The sequence below is a fragment of the Rissa tridactyla genome, chromosome 2 (genome assembly GCF_028500815.1).
Source record: "Rissa tridactyla isolate bRisTri1 chromosome 2, bRisTri1.patW.cur.20221130, whole genome shotgun sequence".
In the NCBI taxonomy this organism is placed as follows: Eukaryota; Metazoa; Chordata; class Aves; order Charadriiformes; family Laridae; genus Rissa; species Rissa tridactyla.
In genome coordinates, this window is record NC_071467.1 from 25454593 (window position 1) to 25472945 (window position 18353).

The following is an 18353-nucleotide window of genomic DNA, read 5'->3' on the forward strand; positions in this document are numbered from 1 at the left end:
AGTGACTGCACCCAAACTCAGGAAGTCCACAGGAACTTCAACCAAACAGAGCCCAGAGAGGTCACGGCTCCATTTCCAGACTGTAGTTGCTCACCCTGTCCTTCTGCTATTCCATGTGACAGCCATGAGCTCCTTCTGGGTCTGCTGGAGGAGTTATGCCTGGAACACAATAAAAAGTGAAGCTATTTAGACACTCTTTAAATTGCTATTTAGACAGTGTTATCAACCTGGGCAGGGACCCCAGGTGTTAGGACACCTCTGGCTTTTATCCTACCTGTTAAATGGCCCTCTGCAAGCACAGCTTTGGGAACGCTGCCTTTAAGTGTTTCTAGTCACAAGACCAATCATTAAGGAGACAAATGCTTGCAGAATCAACCCACTTAGAGCACTTTACTTTGATTTAGCTATAAATGGTGATTTTCAAAACCACACATTTGCCCTGTCATAATTGCATAAAATTCAGAGGGCTTTATCCACAGCATGAGCAGAGAGGCTATTCAACATTTGGGGGTCCGGTGTTACTAGTATGAGGAGAAAAGGGAGCCTCTGCCTCCTTCAGTGAATCCAGGTGTTGCAAATGTCAGTCTCCTCATGAACTAAAATGCAAGTCCAAAGTAAAATGAAACTGGTATTGGAGGATCGCTTACACTCAGTTTTGATTTTTGACATATATCAGCTTGCGAGCAGGGACAACTGATGAGGTAGAGTTCTTATAAAGTTACAACTGCTCCTTCATTCAGAAACAGCCAAAAAAGCCATCTTTGAATTCTCAATGACGCGATGCTCCTTTCAAGCTGACAGTGTCACCACACGTGCCCACGCTTCCAGGATTTCCGTATTAGGGTCACTCCTCAGAAAAGTCTTCTTTGAAACCATATGGAAGTCAGACTGGAACATAAACAGTGCTTGGGGCAACAAATTACGTATCAGTCTGCTCCCTGATGACAGTGACTTCCCAGTTATCCATTGGAACAGATCTGATGGCAACACTAATCCTATGCCCCAACTCCCTGTTTGCCAACAAGCCCTACTTGTTGAGTACAAAGTACATATATATATATAAAAGTACCTGGAGAGCAGACAACGTCAGCAAGAAGCCTACATTTCTTAAGTTTACTATCCCATTAAATTCGTAGATTAAGGCTCTTTCTACAGCAAAGTTACCTTCTGCTTTCAGGAGAGCAGCTGAGCTTGCACAGACCACCACTCACAGTTGCAGCTATGCTTGCAGCCAACAGCCCAGCTGTTACCTCACCACAGCTGAAAATTTTTTCGAGGAAAAAAAGCTAGTATTAGCTGACTTTCATCCTTCCTATGCCGCTTGTCTGTAGGGACAGGAGATGTTACGCAGCACATTTCATTTTGATAATTTTGGGAGGCTGCATTAGACAGATGCCTACTGTAGTTATTATTATTTATCCACTGTGCATCTGGTTTTGTATATACAGTTCACATACCGATAAGCTCTCAATAGTTGTTTTTATATGACATTCTTCAAAGGAACTTTCCCATGCTCCCATTCCTGTTTGCATGCTGCTCAACCAGGCTGTGTGTTCTGGATTTTCAGAACACAGGCATCTGAATACATTTAATTTTAATACCAATGCATTGAGAACAGAAGCAACGGAGAAGTGCCATATCTGCCAGCATTACAATGAGGAAAAGCCAAAGTTTCAAGCAGCATGTGAAAGGCGAGAAAAAAATTAGAGAATTTGACTACTAGTCCCCCAAAACATAACTGCTCTGACTTTGGTAAACCCTTGATGCCTGCAAATGTGTGATGGCGGCACTGACAAGAGCGTGGTGTGTAAATGCAATGATGAGACAGCTGAGAGGGCTGCACCCCAATCACAAGAAAATGGCACTGGTTTAAAAACAAAAGAAAAAAAACCAAGCATATAAACATTAGTTATGCTTCATAGATACATATATCATACATATTTTAACAGCGAGGTTCATCTCCTGGCTTAACATCAAGGTCAGCAAAACAGGACTCACTTTGTACATTTTTTTTAATGCTTCTACTTTAAATAAAACTTGCCATATGATCTAGATCGAAGAAACACAGGATGTGTCACTATTGATAACGACAGCTCCTCAAATAAAGCTTAAAACATGCATTGACTTCTTTTAGCCTAAAAGCTTAAACCATAAAGCAATTTTCACAAATTTGTTTCACAAATAACATCAGATGCGAGAGTGTGATGCAGGAAAAAAAAAAAAAGTCATTTCTAGCCATGCCAAAAATTCCCATACTCGAGAAAGCATCAAGCCTTGTTTGCTTACGAACACAAAACAACTCGCGCTGTTTTGTCAAAGGGATTATTTTTACTCAAAACCAATATTCTGGGGCCAAAAAATCAGAACGACGTTGAGCAACAAGAGGACTGCTACCACTTAGCACTGGGAAATATCTTTTCCTCTAGTGAAAAAGACTTACAAATGAGTTTTCAGATCACCTACTGCCAGATGTAAACACAGAAAGATAATCATACTACTCTGACCACCTCTTTTTCCAATGAAACAAAACATTCATTGTCCCAGTCAAAATTTAGATGTGAGGCTTAAGACACCATTGTCACCTGCTATGAGCACAGCAAACTTAAGAGATATTTTGACATTCAGCACAACTTGTTCTCTCCAAGTTTCTTACAGTTCGACCACTTTCTCCTCTGTCATTACCAGATTTGCTTGTCCAAAATAGGACAACTACCAACAAGCCCTGTATGATCCACTCATATCAAATATGCTGGGTCTGGCTAAGTTAGGTCTTTTTAACAATCACAACTGTATCGTACACCAGATACATCTTGCTTTGCAGTGCTGTCTGCTGACTTGGGTGGCATCACTTACTGGAAACAAGCACATCTGTCCTCATTCGGTTACTCTTTGAAGGGCAGCCACAGAGATATTCCTGCTCACTACCGCCCTTTCTGAAAGTTTTCTCTTCAGCTATAAGAGGTAAGTCCAAAACGACGCATGAATCAGAAATATTAGCTGCAGTAATGTATATTAAAATCAGCGTAGGTGTATTTTACCAGCCTGTGGAGTGGGGAACAGAAGATTTAGATCAGTTGTGGCTTAAGTCCATCTAGGTCCAAGATACAGTGGTTCTGCTCTCCAAAATGCCACTCACTTGCACCAGAACCTCATCCATATGGTCAGGCGGCAAGTTGGCTCTGGGAACCAATCCAATGAAAAATATTTATTCTTTGTTTGCAGAAATTAATCATGAACATTAGCACCAGTAGGTTACTGCCAAAGAGAAAATGGGGACGTACTACTCAAAGGAAGAATGGACTGCAGCAGTTCCTGCAGCCTGAAGAGCAGACAGCTCTGCTCTTTCCACCACCTCTGCCACCTGGGTGACAACCACTGGCCAAGGGAGAGGTGAGTGGCTGGGGTGGAAACCTCTGCAGCAGCTGCAGGTAAATTAGAAAAGGGAAGTAACTCCGAGCCTGCATAGAATTTTCCAAGCCTATTCCTGAAACTTTTTTGGTTCTGAAAACCCTCTAGAGATTCCTTACCCAACAATTATTTCAAGACAACCAAACTGAACAAGTAATTAAAGTCAAGTTGACTTTGTTTTTCTTCTAGTGTATCTCACAGTGCATCACTAAGGTAGAAATTGTCTGCTCCGTGTATTTTTCAGCAGCACTGAATACATTACCTGAGATTAGTAATGTATTTTTCTGCCTTATCTAGTTGTCATAAGAAAAAATATTAATAGCCCATTGCAGTATATGATCAATCTTAAAGAAATCAGTAACTTGCAATTCCTTTGGCTTCCAAAGCAATAAAGAATTTCATTAAACTAAAACTCCAAGAAGTGTTTTCGCAGACTGCCACAGAAGAGCGCTCATGTATTGTATGGGAGAACATGACCAGAGAGAGCACTAGAAGGTGAGTCCTGTGATTCAGAACAGTAAAAATCAACAAGATCAGAAATGCTAATCTCAAAACCTGTGGAGAGTAGAAGGGGAAACCATTACAGATAAATCAAATTTATGCTTTGGTCTTCAAAAGTTACAGATAAAAAAGTGGATGCTTTCCCAACGGAAGTTACTGGCTCAGATCTCATTTTAAGGCATCAAAAAGCACACTTCTTTCTCAAATGTCTATCAGCACATGCATAATATTACATAAGCCCCTTTTGTGGGGCTACTTGAAACACAAAATTACTTTTGACTCACTTGTCTTATGTAAATTAACAGTCAAGTGCCTCCTCTGAAAAAAACTAACATAAAAATTAAAGACACAGATATCAATATACATGTAGCAGATGAAAGCTAGAAAAACTGGGGGAAGGAGGAAGAGCGATCTCATTCGCTTTCACACAAAGAGTTCTAACAGGAAATGTACCATCACTACATTTGAGTAAGAGATCAGACACCATAACCAGCAACTGGAGGAAAAAAAAAAAAAAAAAAAAGAACAAACCACACATATACTTACAACCAGAACTTTCTCACATCAGTACTAAAACAGACTTCACAAGGGTGACAACAATTGTCAGTTGCACAAAATGGGGGGGTTACAAAACAGGTCTGGGCTAATCCCGAGCTGGTGCAAACTGCCACTGTTACACTGAATGCAGGAGGATCACTCAAGCAAGTTTAAAATAAATCTTAGTTGTTTATATTTCGTACTATGTAAGAAATGTCTATGATAGGTGACCCGAGATTAACCTCCTCTCACTATAACATAAAGATCACTGATTTAAAATCAATCTCAGACAATTGAGAATTGAGATAAATTTGATTGGAATTTTTCTTTTCTAAAACTGCATTAGTATCTTTTAAAATCAGGTTTCAAGATCACATGCCTTTTACCATACCTCTGATTGCAATGGGTAGTAGAAAGAAACATTTTGCCAAAATATATAAACAACTACATCGAGATGTATTTTAATTCATATGTCTGTTCATTAGATACTTCTACTGAATCCCTCTTTGGCAGCAACAACACGAAAGGGATTTTCCCATTTTTCTCTCACACCCACTGTGGAGAAAATTCATCAAACACATCTGTGTTAATTAGCCTTAAAAGACTCTGAGAAAATATTACTATTATTAATACCAGGACACAAAAAAACAATCCACTAACACCCTCCCCCCCCCAATAGATAGATAGATAGGTAGGTAGGTAGTAGATAGATAGATAAACCCCCCCACCATTGGTCCATTCTCTCTGTCTCAAAAAAAGAAATCAAAAAGAAATCTTGAAAGATCAAGGCACTCAAAGTATCATTTTTAAAACTACAGGTTAACGTTTTTCTCAAGATGACATACAATTTTTTTATTCTATCGTAAAACTGAAACAAAAAAGTACAGAGCATTCTCCACAGATTCCGTCAGAAATACTGACTTAATGAAGCAATTGGCATTTAGGAGATTAAGAATCAGAGCTAAAAATTCACTATTGCCATCGCAATGAAAATGTAAGTGACTGGGGGTCAAGTGAAGAAAGAACTTACATTTATTTCCGTACTTTGAGATTATTGCAGACGTTTGGTAACAAAAATGTGAAAGATTACTGCAATGCAGTTTTTGACAGATAATATTTCCTGTCGAGACAGAACAGAAAGAACTGTAGAGCTTCAAGATTGTAATCGTTTTGTACATTTCTACGCACAAAGTACTTTTTTAAGCAAAATATTTCACCCCTGCAGCTGCTATCTCTTAGATGTACTGCCATCCTTCATCTTCATCCTCCCACAACTGGAAAGGAAGGAAGAAATGACAAGACAAAGTTTTCAATCTTAAAATAAAAGTTTTATATGCTATAGCAAGAATAGATAAAAGAATTCTACATGCATTATGAGTTTATGCAATTATATCAACAATAAGAGACTATGTAGGTTGCTTCCTTTCCCAGTTTGGCATTAAAGACATGCAGGCATTTGCAAAACCGTGTTATAAAACAAATAAGAATATATATGAGCTTTTACTGACAGATGTCTCCCAACAGGGGTCAATGCCAGGTTGTTCTTCCCCAGCCCAGATTTGCAATCTGTTCTTATCTGATTTAGTATCTTATTGTTCTGCTGTTCAAAAGAATTATATATATATATTTCAAACACCGAGAAACAAGATTGGGTAAGACAAAGGCTTAGTATGAAGCTCTAAAGCTGCAGTGGCTCTGATCCAAGTTTATCTGCACAGACTTCATCTGAAAGATTGAAGTTTGGGTAAAGTAAAACTGATTGCAAGGCACAACTGATAGACGCTATCCAAGATAGTGTGGATATGTCTAAAACAATGAGTCAAAATTTACAAGGAAACAAGGGATGTAAGAACTCTCATGGATATGGCAGGCTTTGCAGGGTTTCTTTCTTATTTATTCTAAATAATAATATAACAGAGGGAGCACCAGACAAGGCTGGAAGGTGATTTTAAGGAGCGATAGTAAGTAAGCATGAGAAAGACTTTAAAATAAAAGCCTTCATCCTTGCAGAAAAATAACCCGAGCAAAATCAAGGCAAATTTTGTCACCCTAGCTTAAATCCTAAGAATTTCTCAAGCTGAAATAGAGAGATACACTCTGGACAGACGTTGATGTAAGCAGTCCTTCCAGTCCCATACAGGGAATCTGTTCTACAGTCATACCAAGTATTGCTTTATAAGAAGAAACACCCACATGCTCTCCTTTCATCAACAGATTACAACACTCTTACACTCTTTTGATGCAAAAGGGCAGGCAGACATGGAACAATCTCCAGAGACAGTACAAATGAATCCAATTTTGAACACAGTGAAAACCACAGACAGGCAAAATTTTGAAAATTAAGGCTTATAATACAAGAAATCATGATTTCAGGTGTTACACGTGTATGGTCCTGTCTGAGCAGGTGCTTTGAGTGCTCATGCAGCACTTAGGAAAGTCAAGTCACAAAAATTCTGCAGTTTGAAGGAAGAAAAAAGTAATGAACAAATAAACAGACATCCAGTGCTTGTAGTTTGAATCGTCTCTTCAGTAGTTCCACGCAGATTTGTCAGACACAACCACTAGATACAAAAGGCTCCTCTATATCTAATGCTTCCTTAGTAAAACCTGATTCAGCTTGCAGAACTTATGTTTTTTCATCTTTTTTCATCTCACTTTTCTCTCCCTCATATATATTTTAGTACTTCTATAAAATATGTATATGCATATACACACATATAAATTTGTATATACATACATAAAAATGCCTCTCTTCTTACATGCTTTTCCCTTCTGCATCAATTTGAAAAAGACAGCCTTTAAAGTCCCATCAAAACAAATCTAATGGGTACTACTTACTTGAATTTCCTACTCAGAAGCACTAAACCACTTTACACGCTTGGATCTTTTCACTATGAAGCGTGCCGTAAAAACGTAATTAAATATCTAACGTACCCATCTGGTACGTATGGGTTTCATCCGTTTGCAGCTTCCAGCCCGGGACTGCTGTCAGCTTGCCTGGTGTCAACACGGCGGCAGAGCACCCTGCCTCGCGTAATGTTGGCCACGCATCCCCTCAGGCACGTGCCCCACAGCCTGCTACAACTTAAGGTCAATATTTGGTTTTAAATTAAGAGGAACGAGCGGGTAAGCAGGCACGTCTTGTCACGCAATGGAGCGTCCGTGTTCCTGAAGGTCAGACACTGCCAGAGACGAGCGGGAAGATCGGCGTGAGGTGGGCCCGACACCCCGCTGCCAGGCCGAGGGGCTCCATCCCACCGAGCCATGGCACGGCTGGCCCAGCAGCACCCGAGGCCACGGCCCAGCAGCTGAAGGCCGCATTTCGGGGGTGGGGGAACCCCAGCAACATATGCCGGCAGGGCCTTAGAGCAAGGCCTCGGCAAGAGGAGGAGAGGGGGCTGAGGCGCGGCGGTGATGGCGGCCTTGCCCTCCCCTCCTCGCCCCCTGCCAGGCGGCGGAGCCGGAGCCGGGCCCCACTGCGAGAAGCGCGGCCCGGTAGAGCGCTGCAGCCCGGCGGAGAGGCACCGAGACAGGGAAAGCCGGGCAAGGGCTCCCCGCACGGGGGCCCCCGGCCCACTGCGAAGAGGAGGAGGAGGAGGACGAGGAGGAAATGGAGGAGGATGAGGAGGGGAGCAGAGCAAGCACGCACCTTCCCCGTGCGGAGCGGGCCGCGGCGGCGCCAGCACGGCCCCCGCCTCCACCCGGCCGGGGAGGAGCCGCCGGGGTTGTAGAGGAGGCGGGCCGCCGCCCGAGCCTGGACGGTGCCAGTTGCTCCGAGGCCGCCTGAAGCCGCGTAGAAGCCGCCTCAGGGCCGGGCCCGGCCCGGCCTGGCGCTGCGGGTGAGGCCGAGCGCGTCCCCCGCCTTGCCGGCGGGTCGGGCCGTGGCGTCTCGTAGGCCCCTCTGAGGCGGAGGAGGCCTCAAAACTCCCGTCCACGTACCGACCCCAGCCCTTCTCGGGGGGAAACCGGAGGCTGCCAGCTACACGGGGCTGCCCTCCTGCAGGTGGTGCGAAGATGTACAGCAAGCGGCCAAAACCTGAGGAGGCTTCCCCACTGCCTTCAAGGTGGCAGCGGCCTTCTCCATGGGGACTCTGGAGAGGGCAAAGCCGCATCAGCCACTGATGGCTTCCAGCTGGCCAAGGCCTTCGCTGCCTTGACACTGCTAGGAACCAAAGTAAGGCCACCACTGCTCATACAGTGGCCTCCTGCACAAGTAACATTGTGCTCATTTAAGTAAAGGTGTGTTTATAAAAACGCTTAGGTAAATGAGTGCAATTCCTTCTGTAGATAAGATCTTAAAATACAAACATTGGTCTTAATCTGCAAACACTTGAAGCTCTCAGTTGGTTCTGTTTAAATCAATGGGACTACCCAGGTGCTTACAGGTAAGTGTTTTGAGGATCAAAGCACTTGGCGCATTTCCAAAAAGCTGTTGTAGCAGGAAGACAGTGAAGAATTTCCCTCTAATATTCAACACTGCTCCAATATTCATGATCTTTCTGCCTAAGTGAAAAGACTGTAATACTAATGAGCTACATGGGCGTGTACCTTGAGAAGGGATTTGAAACACACATTATTATAAGATAATGGCTGTTTCTGACAACCTGACTCCTCCACCCGTTTATTTGAGGTGACTCACTTGTGTTTTTCACTCATATTTTTCAGTGCACAATCTGGATGGTACATTTTTGCAGCTGGGGGCTGTGTCCTGCTGTAGAGATCACGGAGCGTGCTGGTGGGATGGAACAATACATTTCTCTCAAACTGCTGCAGTCCTTAAGAGTCCTGTTCCATGGAGGGTAACAAAATAACTGTTTAAATAAAAATGTTACACAAGTCAATGTCTGCTAGAAATCTGCCTTGTCACTTGCCTGTGCACTCTTTATATTCTTTACATGTTGTGCCCTGTAGGCTGTAAGTGTCCATCTGAGACTGTATCTCTGGAAAGAGATTATACACAGTGATCAAGTAGTTATAAATGTGTCGCTGTAAGTCATGCAAGAAAATATTCCATCCTGAAAGACTGGCTGTTGCACCCACAACATCTTGAACTTAACCACCAATGTACAACTTTCCTTTTTGCTTCCCACAAGAGATAGAACATGGGATGTGTCTGCATGTACAAGCTCATGTAAAACTGTACTTGCAGTATTTGAATTTAGGATTTTGGTTGACTCCTGAGAGTGATTCCTTATCTTTTCATTTGCTCCCTTTACAATTCAATCACTTCCCAAAACTGGTTTCCCATTATTTTTTCCTGAATTAGCTTCCTTTGTTAATCCTTTCCTAGCCAAGGAGTCAGAAGGATGAGTGATAATAAGCCATCTTTTTTCCCCGTCATCAAATAGTCGGAAGGATGGAGAATGCTTGGCATGGCTGTCATTAATCCCAGGTCAGACGGAAAAGAGCACACTGCTCACGTCTTCTGTTGGCCTTGCCTGAGAAGCAATAAGAGCAAGTAAGGAGACATAACAACAAAACCTAAAGCTCCACCCCGCCAAGCCTCTTCAGCCAGCAACAGCACAAATCTGTTTGTGGGTTTGAAACACATCAATACCCACTTAGCCTCAGGAAAGGTATTTCAATCACACCCATCTCTTACATTATTTTCTTATATTTTGCATTATTCATTAAATACATAGTTTTGTTTTCCTTTAGTTTGCAGCTTCAGGACTTTCGGATTACTGTTCTTTCCTCCTTAGAATTGTAATTGTAAATCAGGAAGAAGCTGTAGCTGAGGAGACTTGTCCTCAGTTTCCCAGACTTTATAAGCTACTATGTCGGGGAAAATCCTCCCCCATCCGGAAATCACCTGTGTGATCCACCTTGCATACTTTTGAACTCATTAAGACTATTCAGGTGTTTGAAGGTCTTTACAAGATTGCTGTGATTACACTGGTGGCAACAGTGTCGGAGTCAAGTACTTAATATTCAAGAAAGGGATTGGATATATATGAATGTAAAAAATAATCAGAATTATCTGATGGTAACTTAGTGCTTCAGGGAATAAGCCAGTATCTAACTCCTAGAAAGAGGGATGAAATCTAATGTGAGGAAAGATGACGCTTTTTACTGCTGGATTTTTTTCACCTTCTATTATACAGTATATGAAGCAACTCATGGAGTCTGCTGTTAGGCACAGGATATTGCCCGAATTAATCCTTAATCTCTTCTGATAGGACAGTCACGTGGTACCATGCTTCTCCCTGCACAGAATGGGGATGATGGATGATGCTATTTCGCCGTGCTTTGTTTTTACAGTCTGTTTAGTGGACCAAGGACTGCTTTGGTGGAGCTCCGAGCTTCACTGAGGTCTCTAAAATTTGACTGTATTAAAATAACAAGAAGGAATCACAAGCATATTCACATACTAATTATTATGCAAAGTGGGGAGGGGGAGGGAAGAAAGTACGAGATTCCTTTGAAAAGCTGCCAGCACAGGTCCAAACACAAAAGGTGTTTGAAGTGGGAGCACACTGTACCAGCCTGAAGGAATTACCAATATACCAGCTACCCTTGTTTAGAAGCATGCTCTCAATTTTCATTTTATGACGTTTATTTACCAAAGCATTTTCCATTTTTTGTCTCCCAAAAGTCTCTTCTAGGTCCACATTGTATTTCAGTACCACTAGAAGGTGTTTTCTTCTTTCAGAGTTTTGCTTTGTTGCTTTGCACTGTAGGAAGGTAAATATGGACTGCTAATTAATGCAAACTTCAGCTTTTATTTTCTCTTCTTTTTCAGTTGAAAGAGCTGAAAAGAAATATTCCTAAGTTTCCAAGAGGCACTGTTTTTCAGTTCTTCCTAGGAAGAATGTTCAAGCTTAACCCGGACTTGTATGTCTTTCCATTTATGCAGCCTGGCAGCAAATAAATATACCTAACAGTGCATAGGATGGAGAAAAACGTGGGGACGTTGGGAAAGAAAAACAGCAGGCACATCGTGGGAGCTATTCTTCTATACGGTTCTGCTAGCTTTTCTGCTGCTGTCAGAGACTCTTGTTTTCAGGTATGAAGAGCAGCATCAGCTGAGAGCAGAACATCTGGCAGCAGTGGGTTGGTAGGATGTGCTTGCTTGGGACACACCTTGGCTGGGGCTTGTCCGGTGCTATACAGGTTTACCGTCAGGAGTCGGCATTAGTTGCCCCAAGTTTCTACACGTTCTCATACTAAGTTGATGTAAGCCAACAAAATCCAGCCTCTCCTGCTGAAGTGAAATCTCCTCTCCGAACAACACAAGGCAACATATAGCTACTAGCAAAATGCCACTGTATACGTGCTCCAAGAACACAGCGATGTTGGCAGCTGCAAGCCCTGGGTCCTCACCCAGTGTGCAGTTTCTGCTGGTACAGCCTCTCACAGCGAGGGCATGCAGCACCTCAAATAAGCAGTGATGAACACGCATGCTCCAGGGACATAAAAATGTCAGCAACTCATTACCTCCCCAAAAAAAGTTCTGGCAGCAAAACTTGCTGGTAAGACAGAGCCTGGCAGTGTAATTTCTCCTGCAGATTACTACAAGTTTATTTACGGGGGCAATGGCTTTGCTGTGCCACAGAGAGGTTTTTGTTAAGCATTGGCAGAAAGTGTTCCCACTTGAATCTCCCTATAAACTGGGTGACTTCTGGTGCCATGGATAGAGAGCAGAGCGTGGGCACCTGATGTAAAACCAGAGGTGCAAGGAGCCCTCTTTGTGCATTCCTATGGATCTCCAGTCTTCAGGTAGCAATTGGTCCAGCAATATACAAGTCCTCCTCCACTCCTGTGTTTACAAAGCAAAGGCATTGGCTGCCTAACATCAATTATCATATATTTGTATTAAAAATACATTAAATACTGCTCTAAATAACTTTCCTTATGATGAAGGAATTAAATTATAAATAGTTTCTCTCAGCAACTCTCTCCACTACAGCTAAGTACCTTTATGCATCTCAATATTTTTGTGAGGATAAAATCCAGATTCAGTTTACTCAAAATCCAGGTTCAACTCATTCAACGCATACTTGTCCCAAGCAAGTTTAAATCCATAGATAGTTTTAAAAATGCAGATAAAATACATGTTTTATTCTGGATATATGGCCTTACAGTAAAGGGAATCCTCTGCCCTGCCATGTACCAAAGCAGCCCTGTTTTTGTAACACATCTACTGTGATGGTGAGCCCCAAGTTCAAAGGACATCCAGGGCAACCACAGCACCCCGCATGAAAACACAGTTACTCCCTGGGCACAGCTTGGGCTGGGTTGAACTGTGTTGAACACGTTACAGACTGTCTTCATACAGGATGAGCCAATAAAATACCCATCTAACGGAGGCAGATGGGAGGCTGAGCAGGAGTGTGACCTCTCTGGGTCATGATGCTTCAAGCCAGCCGTTGTACGGGGAAGGGGAGCCTTCTTGGAGTGGTAGATACTAGGCAAATGGACAGAAACTGAGTGCCAAAATTGCTTGTTACCATCTGAACGTGCCCAAAAGTGAGAGGTGTTTTATTTTGTGATGGGTTTTGAATGCAGACAGCCACAACTCCCCACTGAGCGTGGGGATGCATGCTTTGAGACCCAGCTTCACTGATAACCTCATTCTAGGTTTAACTACAACACTCTGAACAGGCTGCTCAAGTCAAGCAGAGACAATATATCATTAATCATCTAAACTTCAAACAAATGTGATTCTACAAGAGAGTCAATGTGTTACTATCAAAACTAACTAAAGTTTTGGAGTCCTCTTCTCATCCTCTACAGTATTTATTTAGAAGATGGCATGATTCTTATTCGAATTTGTAATGCCTGTTTCATCACCGTTTGAAAGCTTTGATGCACATGCTGAAAAGTGAGAAGCTGATATACTAAGAGCTCGTGTAAAAGAGTATATTGTTTATTTAAGGACAGGTATGGTATTTCTTAGGATCCAGAAGAGCCAGATCTGAACAAGTGTATGGAGTTTCAGATTCTGCATTAAAAGTCCCATCAGGAAAGGCTCAAGTAAAACTCCACTTAGCTTTTAGTGGCTGAATGTGTATTATAAAAAGCACAGACTGGCAGAGAAAAATTGATTATTTCTACTGCCAAAGCTGTTACAAAAATCAAACCATGAATTGGGAGAAGTGACATGGCTGAGCACCTGTAACCAGTTTTTGAGATGATAAAAGAAAACTTTAGACTCTTTGACAGCTTTTCTGTAGGCATAAAATTCTCTCTTTTTTTTCCAGGCTTTTTTTTATAAAACCTCTTAGAAGCTGAAAAAGCAGGAGAGCTTGTACTCTTCCAAGCTATGGAAAAAAAGAAGAAAGATTGGTTTTAAAGTCTTAACAGACATTGTGATTGGAATTGCTCAATTCAGTTCAATAACTAGCAAAAATGCTTTTGCCTAATAATAGTTACTATTAATTAATAATTAATAAATAAATAATATTAATTACTAAAAGTTACTTCCAATAATTACATATGCTTTAAAGTCAAAATGTTTTTGCTAATCTCTGATGTGCTTAATATATTTTACTTCATAAGAAGTGCTAATTTTATGCCTTCTTAATGAAATCTCAATTTCCATTGGAAATCAAGTTGAAACAAATAAAAGCTATGAAGTGAATCAGCTGGTAAATAAATATTTATTTACCATTTTTAACCTAACAGAATGGAAAAACTAGAATATAAAAATGGAATTTAAGCTTTGTAATGGCAGAAATATGTAAATTGTGTGTGCTCCTGCAGAGTAAAAGGAAGTACAAAATTTGCTGTAAAGATTAAATTAATTTAGTTAAATTAAATTAATTAAATTAATTTTAAAGTTAACAAGTCATCTTGTTTACCAGCTAATGAAAACCAGTTTTCCTTAGGAAAATATCTGAGCTCATGCAAAACAAGGTGAAAGCTGATGATTTAAAGAAAAGTTTCTTGCTGCTGCTTTGATTGTAGTCAATAATTTAAGCTGAGGGTGATTCTCAGGGAAGGTTTGCCTACGGGATGCAGCTCAGATAATGAAGATTTACTACAGCTGCCCCTGAAGCCTTGCCTCGCCAGCACGAAGGGGGCACCGCCTGGCAGCGAGGCACCAGGTCAAGGCAGGGTCCTTCATTTGAGCGTTTTGGTGTGAGCAGGAGTTAAGTTGTGCCCTCAGCCACCCGAGGCTCAGCCCCCAGAAGCTGTTCCTTCCCAAGAAGAGGGTTTTTTCCCCAAGTCAGCACTAACTCAGCTGGCACTGTGGGCTGGTCCAGAAGGAAGCACGCGCTCCGCTTCTCTTCCTTTCGCAAGAGACTCTTCTGTTAGTTCTGCGGTAACGAAAATTATAGGCATGAATGATGAAAACCGAACTTCAGACTGTTTTACATTCTTTCGGTACTGTTTAGTGTGATGATGGTTGTTGACTTTTCCCCTGCCGCTATATTTAGAAAGGGGAGTAGGAGGGAGATGAGCATTAGTATTATGGGTTATGACACAAAAACATCAAAAAGTAAGTCTGTTCCCATTTCTCTTTGGTATCCTCTGGGGAGCTGTAGTGTTTAGAGAAAGCTCCTGTTTCACCACAGGAGCTCAGGAAAATAGGCACCACACTTTGTTTAGACTCTAGGACTACATATGGCTGTACAAGGTGGGTGGGTAGCTAGGACACAGAACTTTTCTTCTACTGAGCTTTGTTTCCCACCACTAGATAAGCTCCAAGTAGCTTGTCTGGTTGAATTATTGTTCCTTATATGTTAGTGCTTGGTTCATTTTAGGACTAAAAATAGAAAAAAATCAGAAGCTTCCTCTGCATTCAATAAATCAACAAAAGATCCATGGGAAAAAAAAAATTGCATAATGCCCCAGAAGAAATCTAAATGAATTAAAGTCACCCCCTGCAGAGAACTTGGGCTCTGTTTATTTTCAAAAAACTATTACAGGTTTTGCAATATTTTTCTGGAAGTTTTTCACAAGCATTCCTACTTCCTCTCACTCTGGGCTGGAGCTGAACTGCCAGCCTAGAGGAATTCTTTGGACCTGGCCTTCAGCCATGAGAGATAGTGGCCCTCAACCCCAACTACAGCACAGTTCTTAAGCTGCAACGTGAATTCAAAAACTCAAGATCTCTGCAGGCTGTGCCATAAGTACACTTGACATCAAGAGAGTAAGGGTAGTGAAAGCTTGACATCTCCCGAGCATGGAGAAGAAATGGAAAGTTTCTTCAATAGGCAACAGCGCATCTCAACTGCAAAGCTCTGGTTGCACGTCTCATCCGTTTCTTCCCACTTTCCATGGAGAAAAGACAATCCAGACCCTTCCAAGTGCAATGTGCAACACCCTAATTGTTGCCTCCTGGCACCCTCCCAGCACCTCCTGCGGGTAGCAGAGGGTGCGCGGGGTCAACCTTGTAGATCCTCCACCCGTTTTGCCTTAGCAGTTCCTCTGCAAATCTGGGGGGCAAGGAGCCAGCAGAAGCCGTGACTGGCAACATGTGCAAGAGGTAGCACAGATCTCTGACGCGCTGGGAAGCTTTCTGCAACCAAGAGCATCTCTCGGGGTATGACACCAACATCTGCCCTATTCTCTCTGTTAAGAGCAAATTCTGTGCGACGGCAACCACTCAAGAACACAAAATGCCTTTTAAGTTCCAGTGGAAAATGTGGGCTGTCAGGACGGCTTCTCTTACTGCCTTCTTTCCATTCACCCCAAATTAATGTCTGCAGTTCTACATGGGCCCTGTCCTGCCCGCCCCCCCAATCCCTGCTAGAAACTAAGCTCAGATACTGCAAACACACAGAGGGTTTTTCAGATTTCCACCCACGCAAGCAGCTACTCCGCACATCCGATGCACATGTGAAATTGGTTTGCAGGGGTCAGGGCAGGAGCCCACGTTTCCATTTCTAGCTCTACTGAGCTTAAGTTTTATCATCTGTTTGTTTTCAAAGCAAAAAAATACACAACTAACTTACTTTCCTTCACAGGGGAAGAAATCTCAGCAAAGCATCTTTTCCACTGGCAGGGTTGGGTTACAGCCCCCCCACTCCCACCCACGCAGCTGAACCCAGCGCCTGGTCAGCCCAAGAGGCAGGAGGAAATGAAATGCACATGTCCGCGGCCCCCTCTCCCGCTTCAGCTCCTCAGCAAAACCGCTCCCTGCTCCAGCCACGAGCCATCCCAGGACCAGAAGATGTGCCAGGGAGGGGGATACTTGCTGTATCTTTTCTCAGAGAAGCTGTACAGCAAAGCGGTGCTTCCTCAACCTGAAGAAAGTTTTGGAAAGGCAATGCTCTCAAAGTTCACAGCAGGGAGGTTTCACACCAAGGTTCAGAGCTCTGCTATACACAGGCAAGAGCTTAAATGTAACAAAACTACTATTAACGCTCATTACAAATGGACGCTGATATCGCAAATTCCTCAAAGGAAATTATGCCAGTCTGATTAAGCAAATGCCAAGTAACAAATGTAACTGATTGCAAGTTAAAAAAAAAAAAAGCTACTTTATTTCCATCTGTAAGAATAGCTTCCTTAGAGATATCCCCCCCACCATATTCTGTTTCCCCTTCTCCTTGTTGGCTTACTTGAACAAAGACTGTAAACTAAGCACGTAATATAATAATTTCCCTCATACCGATAGTTTTTATTTAATATTTATCTGGATACTTCTTTCCTTACAAAAGTTTCCTGTATTCTGTATGTTGCTTAAAAATAGTATCTGTCATTTAAGACTGCACTCTACCATCACTCCTGTACGCAGCTCCAAAGGAAAAAAAAGATCAACAACTATCCCAAATTACAAATATACCCTTCTCTTGTTAAAAGAAACAAGAGGACAGTTTTGGTTTTAATTTATCCTATTTCAATGAAGTGCAATGCTCAAAATGAAGAAAAACTAGCAATGCAGCCTGTAAACATGAGCTACAATTCACTTTTAAAGCAGAGGAACAAGGAACTCAACTTCAGAAGTTATTTTTCCACGAATAAAGCAAAGGCGAGAGACTTCTTTTAACATAAGCTTTACCTTACTTGCATCAGGCTTCATTTGCAAATAATCTAAGAGGAAGTAACCATTTATAACCCAGAGTAAATCAAAGTAAAATGGCATTTTGATAAACACCAGAGCCTATCAATCACAAGGAGGTGCCAGATCAGGTTGCTTGAGGAATTTCAGAGCTGCCACAGCAGCTCCAGCAGAGAAGAGCCAAGGGTCTTTAGGAAAAGCCATCCCAGAGGTACAGATGTCGCTGCAAGCTGCGGGCATGTGGCACAGCATCCACAGCCTGGCACCAGGACTCCCAGCTGCCCAGCAACGTCCATGAGTAGCCAGGGTATGGCTGGAAACACATCCAGGAAGGGGAGAACAAAAGGGAAGCAAAACCGAAGACCAGCTCATGCTAGCAAGCCTCAGTGTAAGAGAAACGCATTCAGCTGCCCATTTCTTCCGAACCACGTTGCTGGAAGCCGGGCGTCTGTATCAGCCTGGTCTTCGGACTGATGAAAAATCAACCAATGTTTACAATCGAGGTGACGGCTCTGTTAGAATTTTTCCCTCACAGTACGGCATGGCACTGAAAAGAGAACAGCAAAGCGATCGGAAGATAATAAATGCCACTATCATGCCTATTGCGTGTTCCAGAAGTCTCACATTTTTGTTAGGGAGGGTGGGAGGACTGCGTTACTTTAAGCCTGTGTACACAGCTGAAGCATTAAACCTCTTCTGCACGCAACAGAGCAGATAATGGAAGTGTAGGGGAAAAAAAGGCAAGTGGTAAAATAGAGCCGAAACTTTACCGTTGCTTCTGCCTGTAAGCAGATGCAGGAGGAACCCGACAAGTGTAATACTTGGTAGCTGCATAGTTACAACAGACGTCTAGGTTGGATAAAGTCTCCTGTGCATTAGATATACAAGCAGAGTTTAACATTTATAAATACAAAGGAAACAGCTTCTTAATCAATTTGCTTATGAAGAAGGAGGA

At 42.4% G+C, this 18353-nt stretch overlaps 1 protein-coding gene across 4 annotated transcripts in view; it reads right to left on the reverse strand.

The window, feature by feature from the left end:
- CPQ (carboxypeptidase Q) overlaps positions 1 to 8252 on the reverse strand; it is a 162091-nt gene extending 153839 nt beyond the window's left edge. For 2 of the 4 annotated variants that reach the window (XM_054192638.1, XM_054192635.1), the window contains exons 1-2: positions 8096 to 8139; positions 95 to 159 (exon numbers count right to left, since the gene is read on the reverse strand). In XM_054192638.1, coding sequence (XP_054048613.1) covers positions 95 to 126 — 32 coding nt within the window. In that variant the 5' untranslated portion in view covers positions 127 to 159; positions 8096 to 8139. Of the gene's footprint in view, positions 1 to 94; positions 160 to 1164; positions 1312 to 8095 lie in introns of those variants that run through there. The other 2 variants (XM_054192636.1, XM_054192637.1) reach the window with 2 other exon arrangements.
- Between the last annotated feature and the right edge of the window lie 10101 nt (positions 8253 to 18353).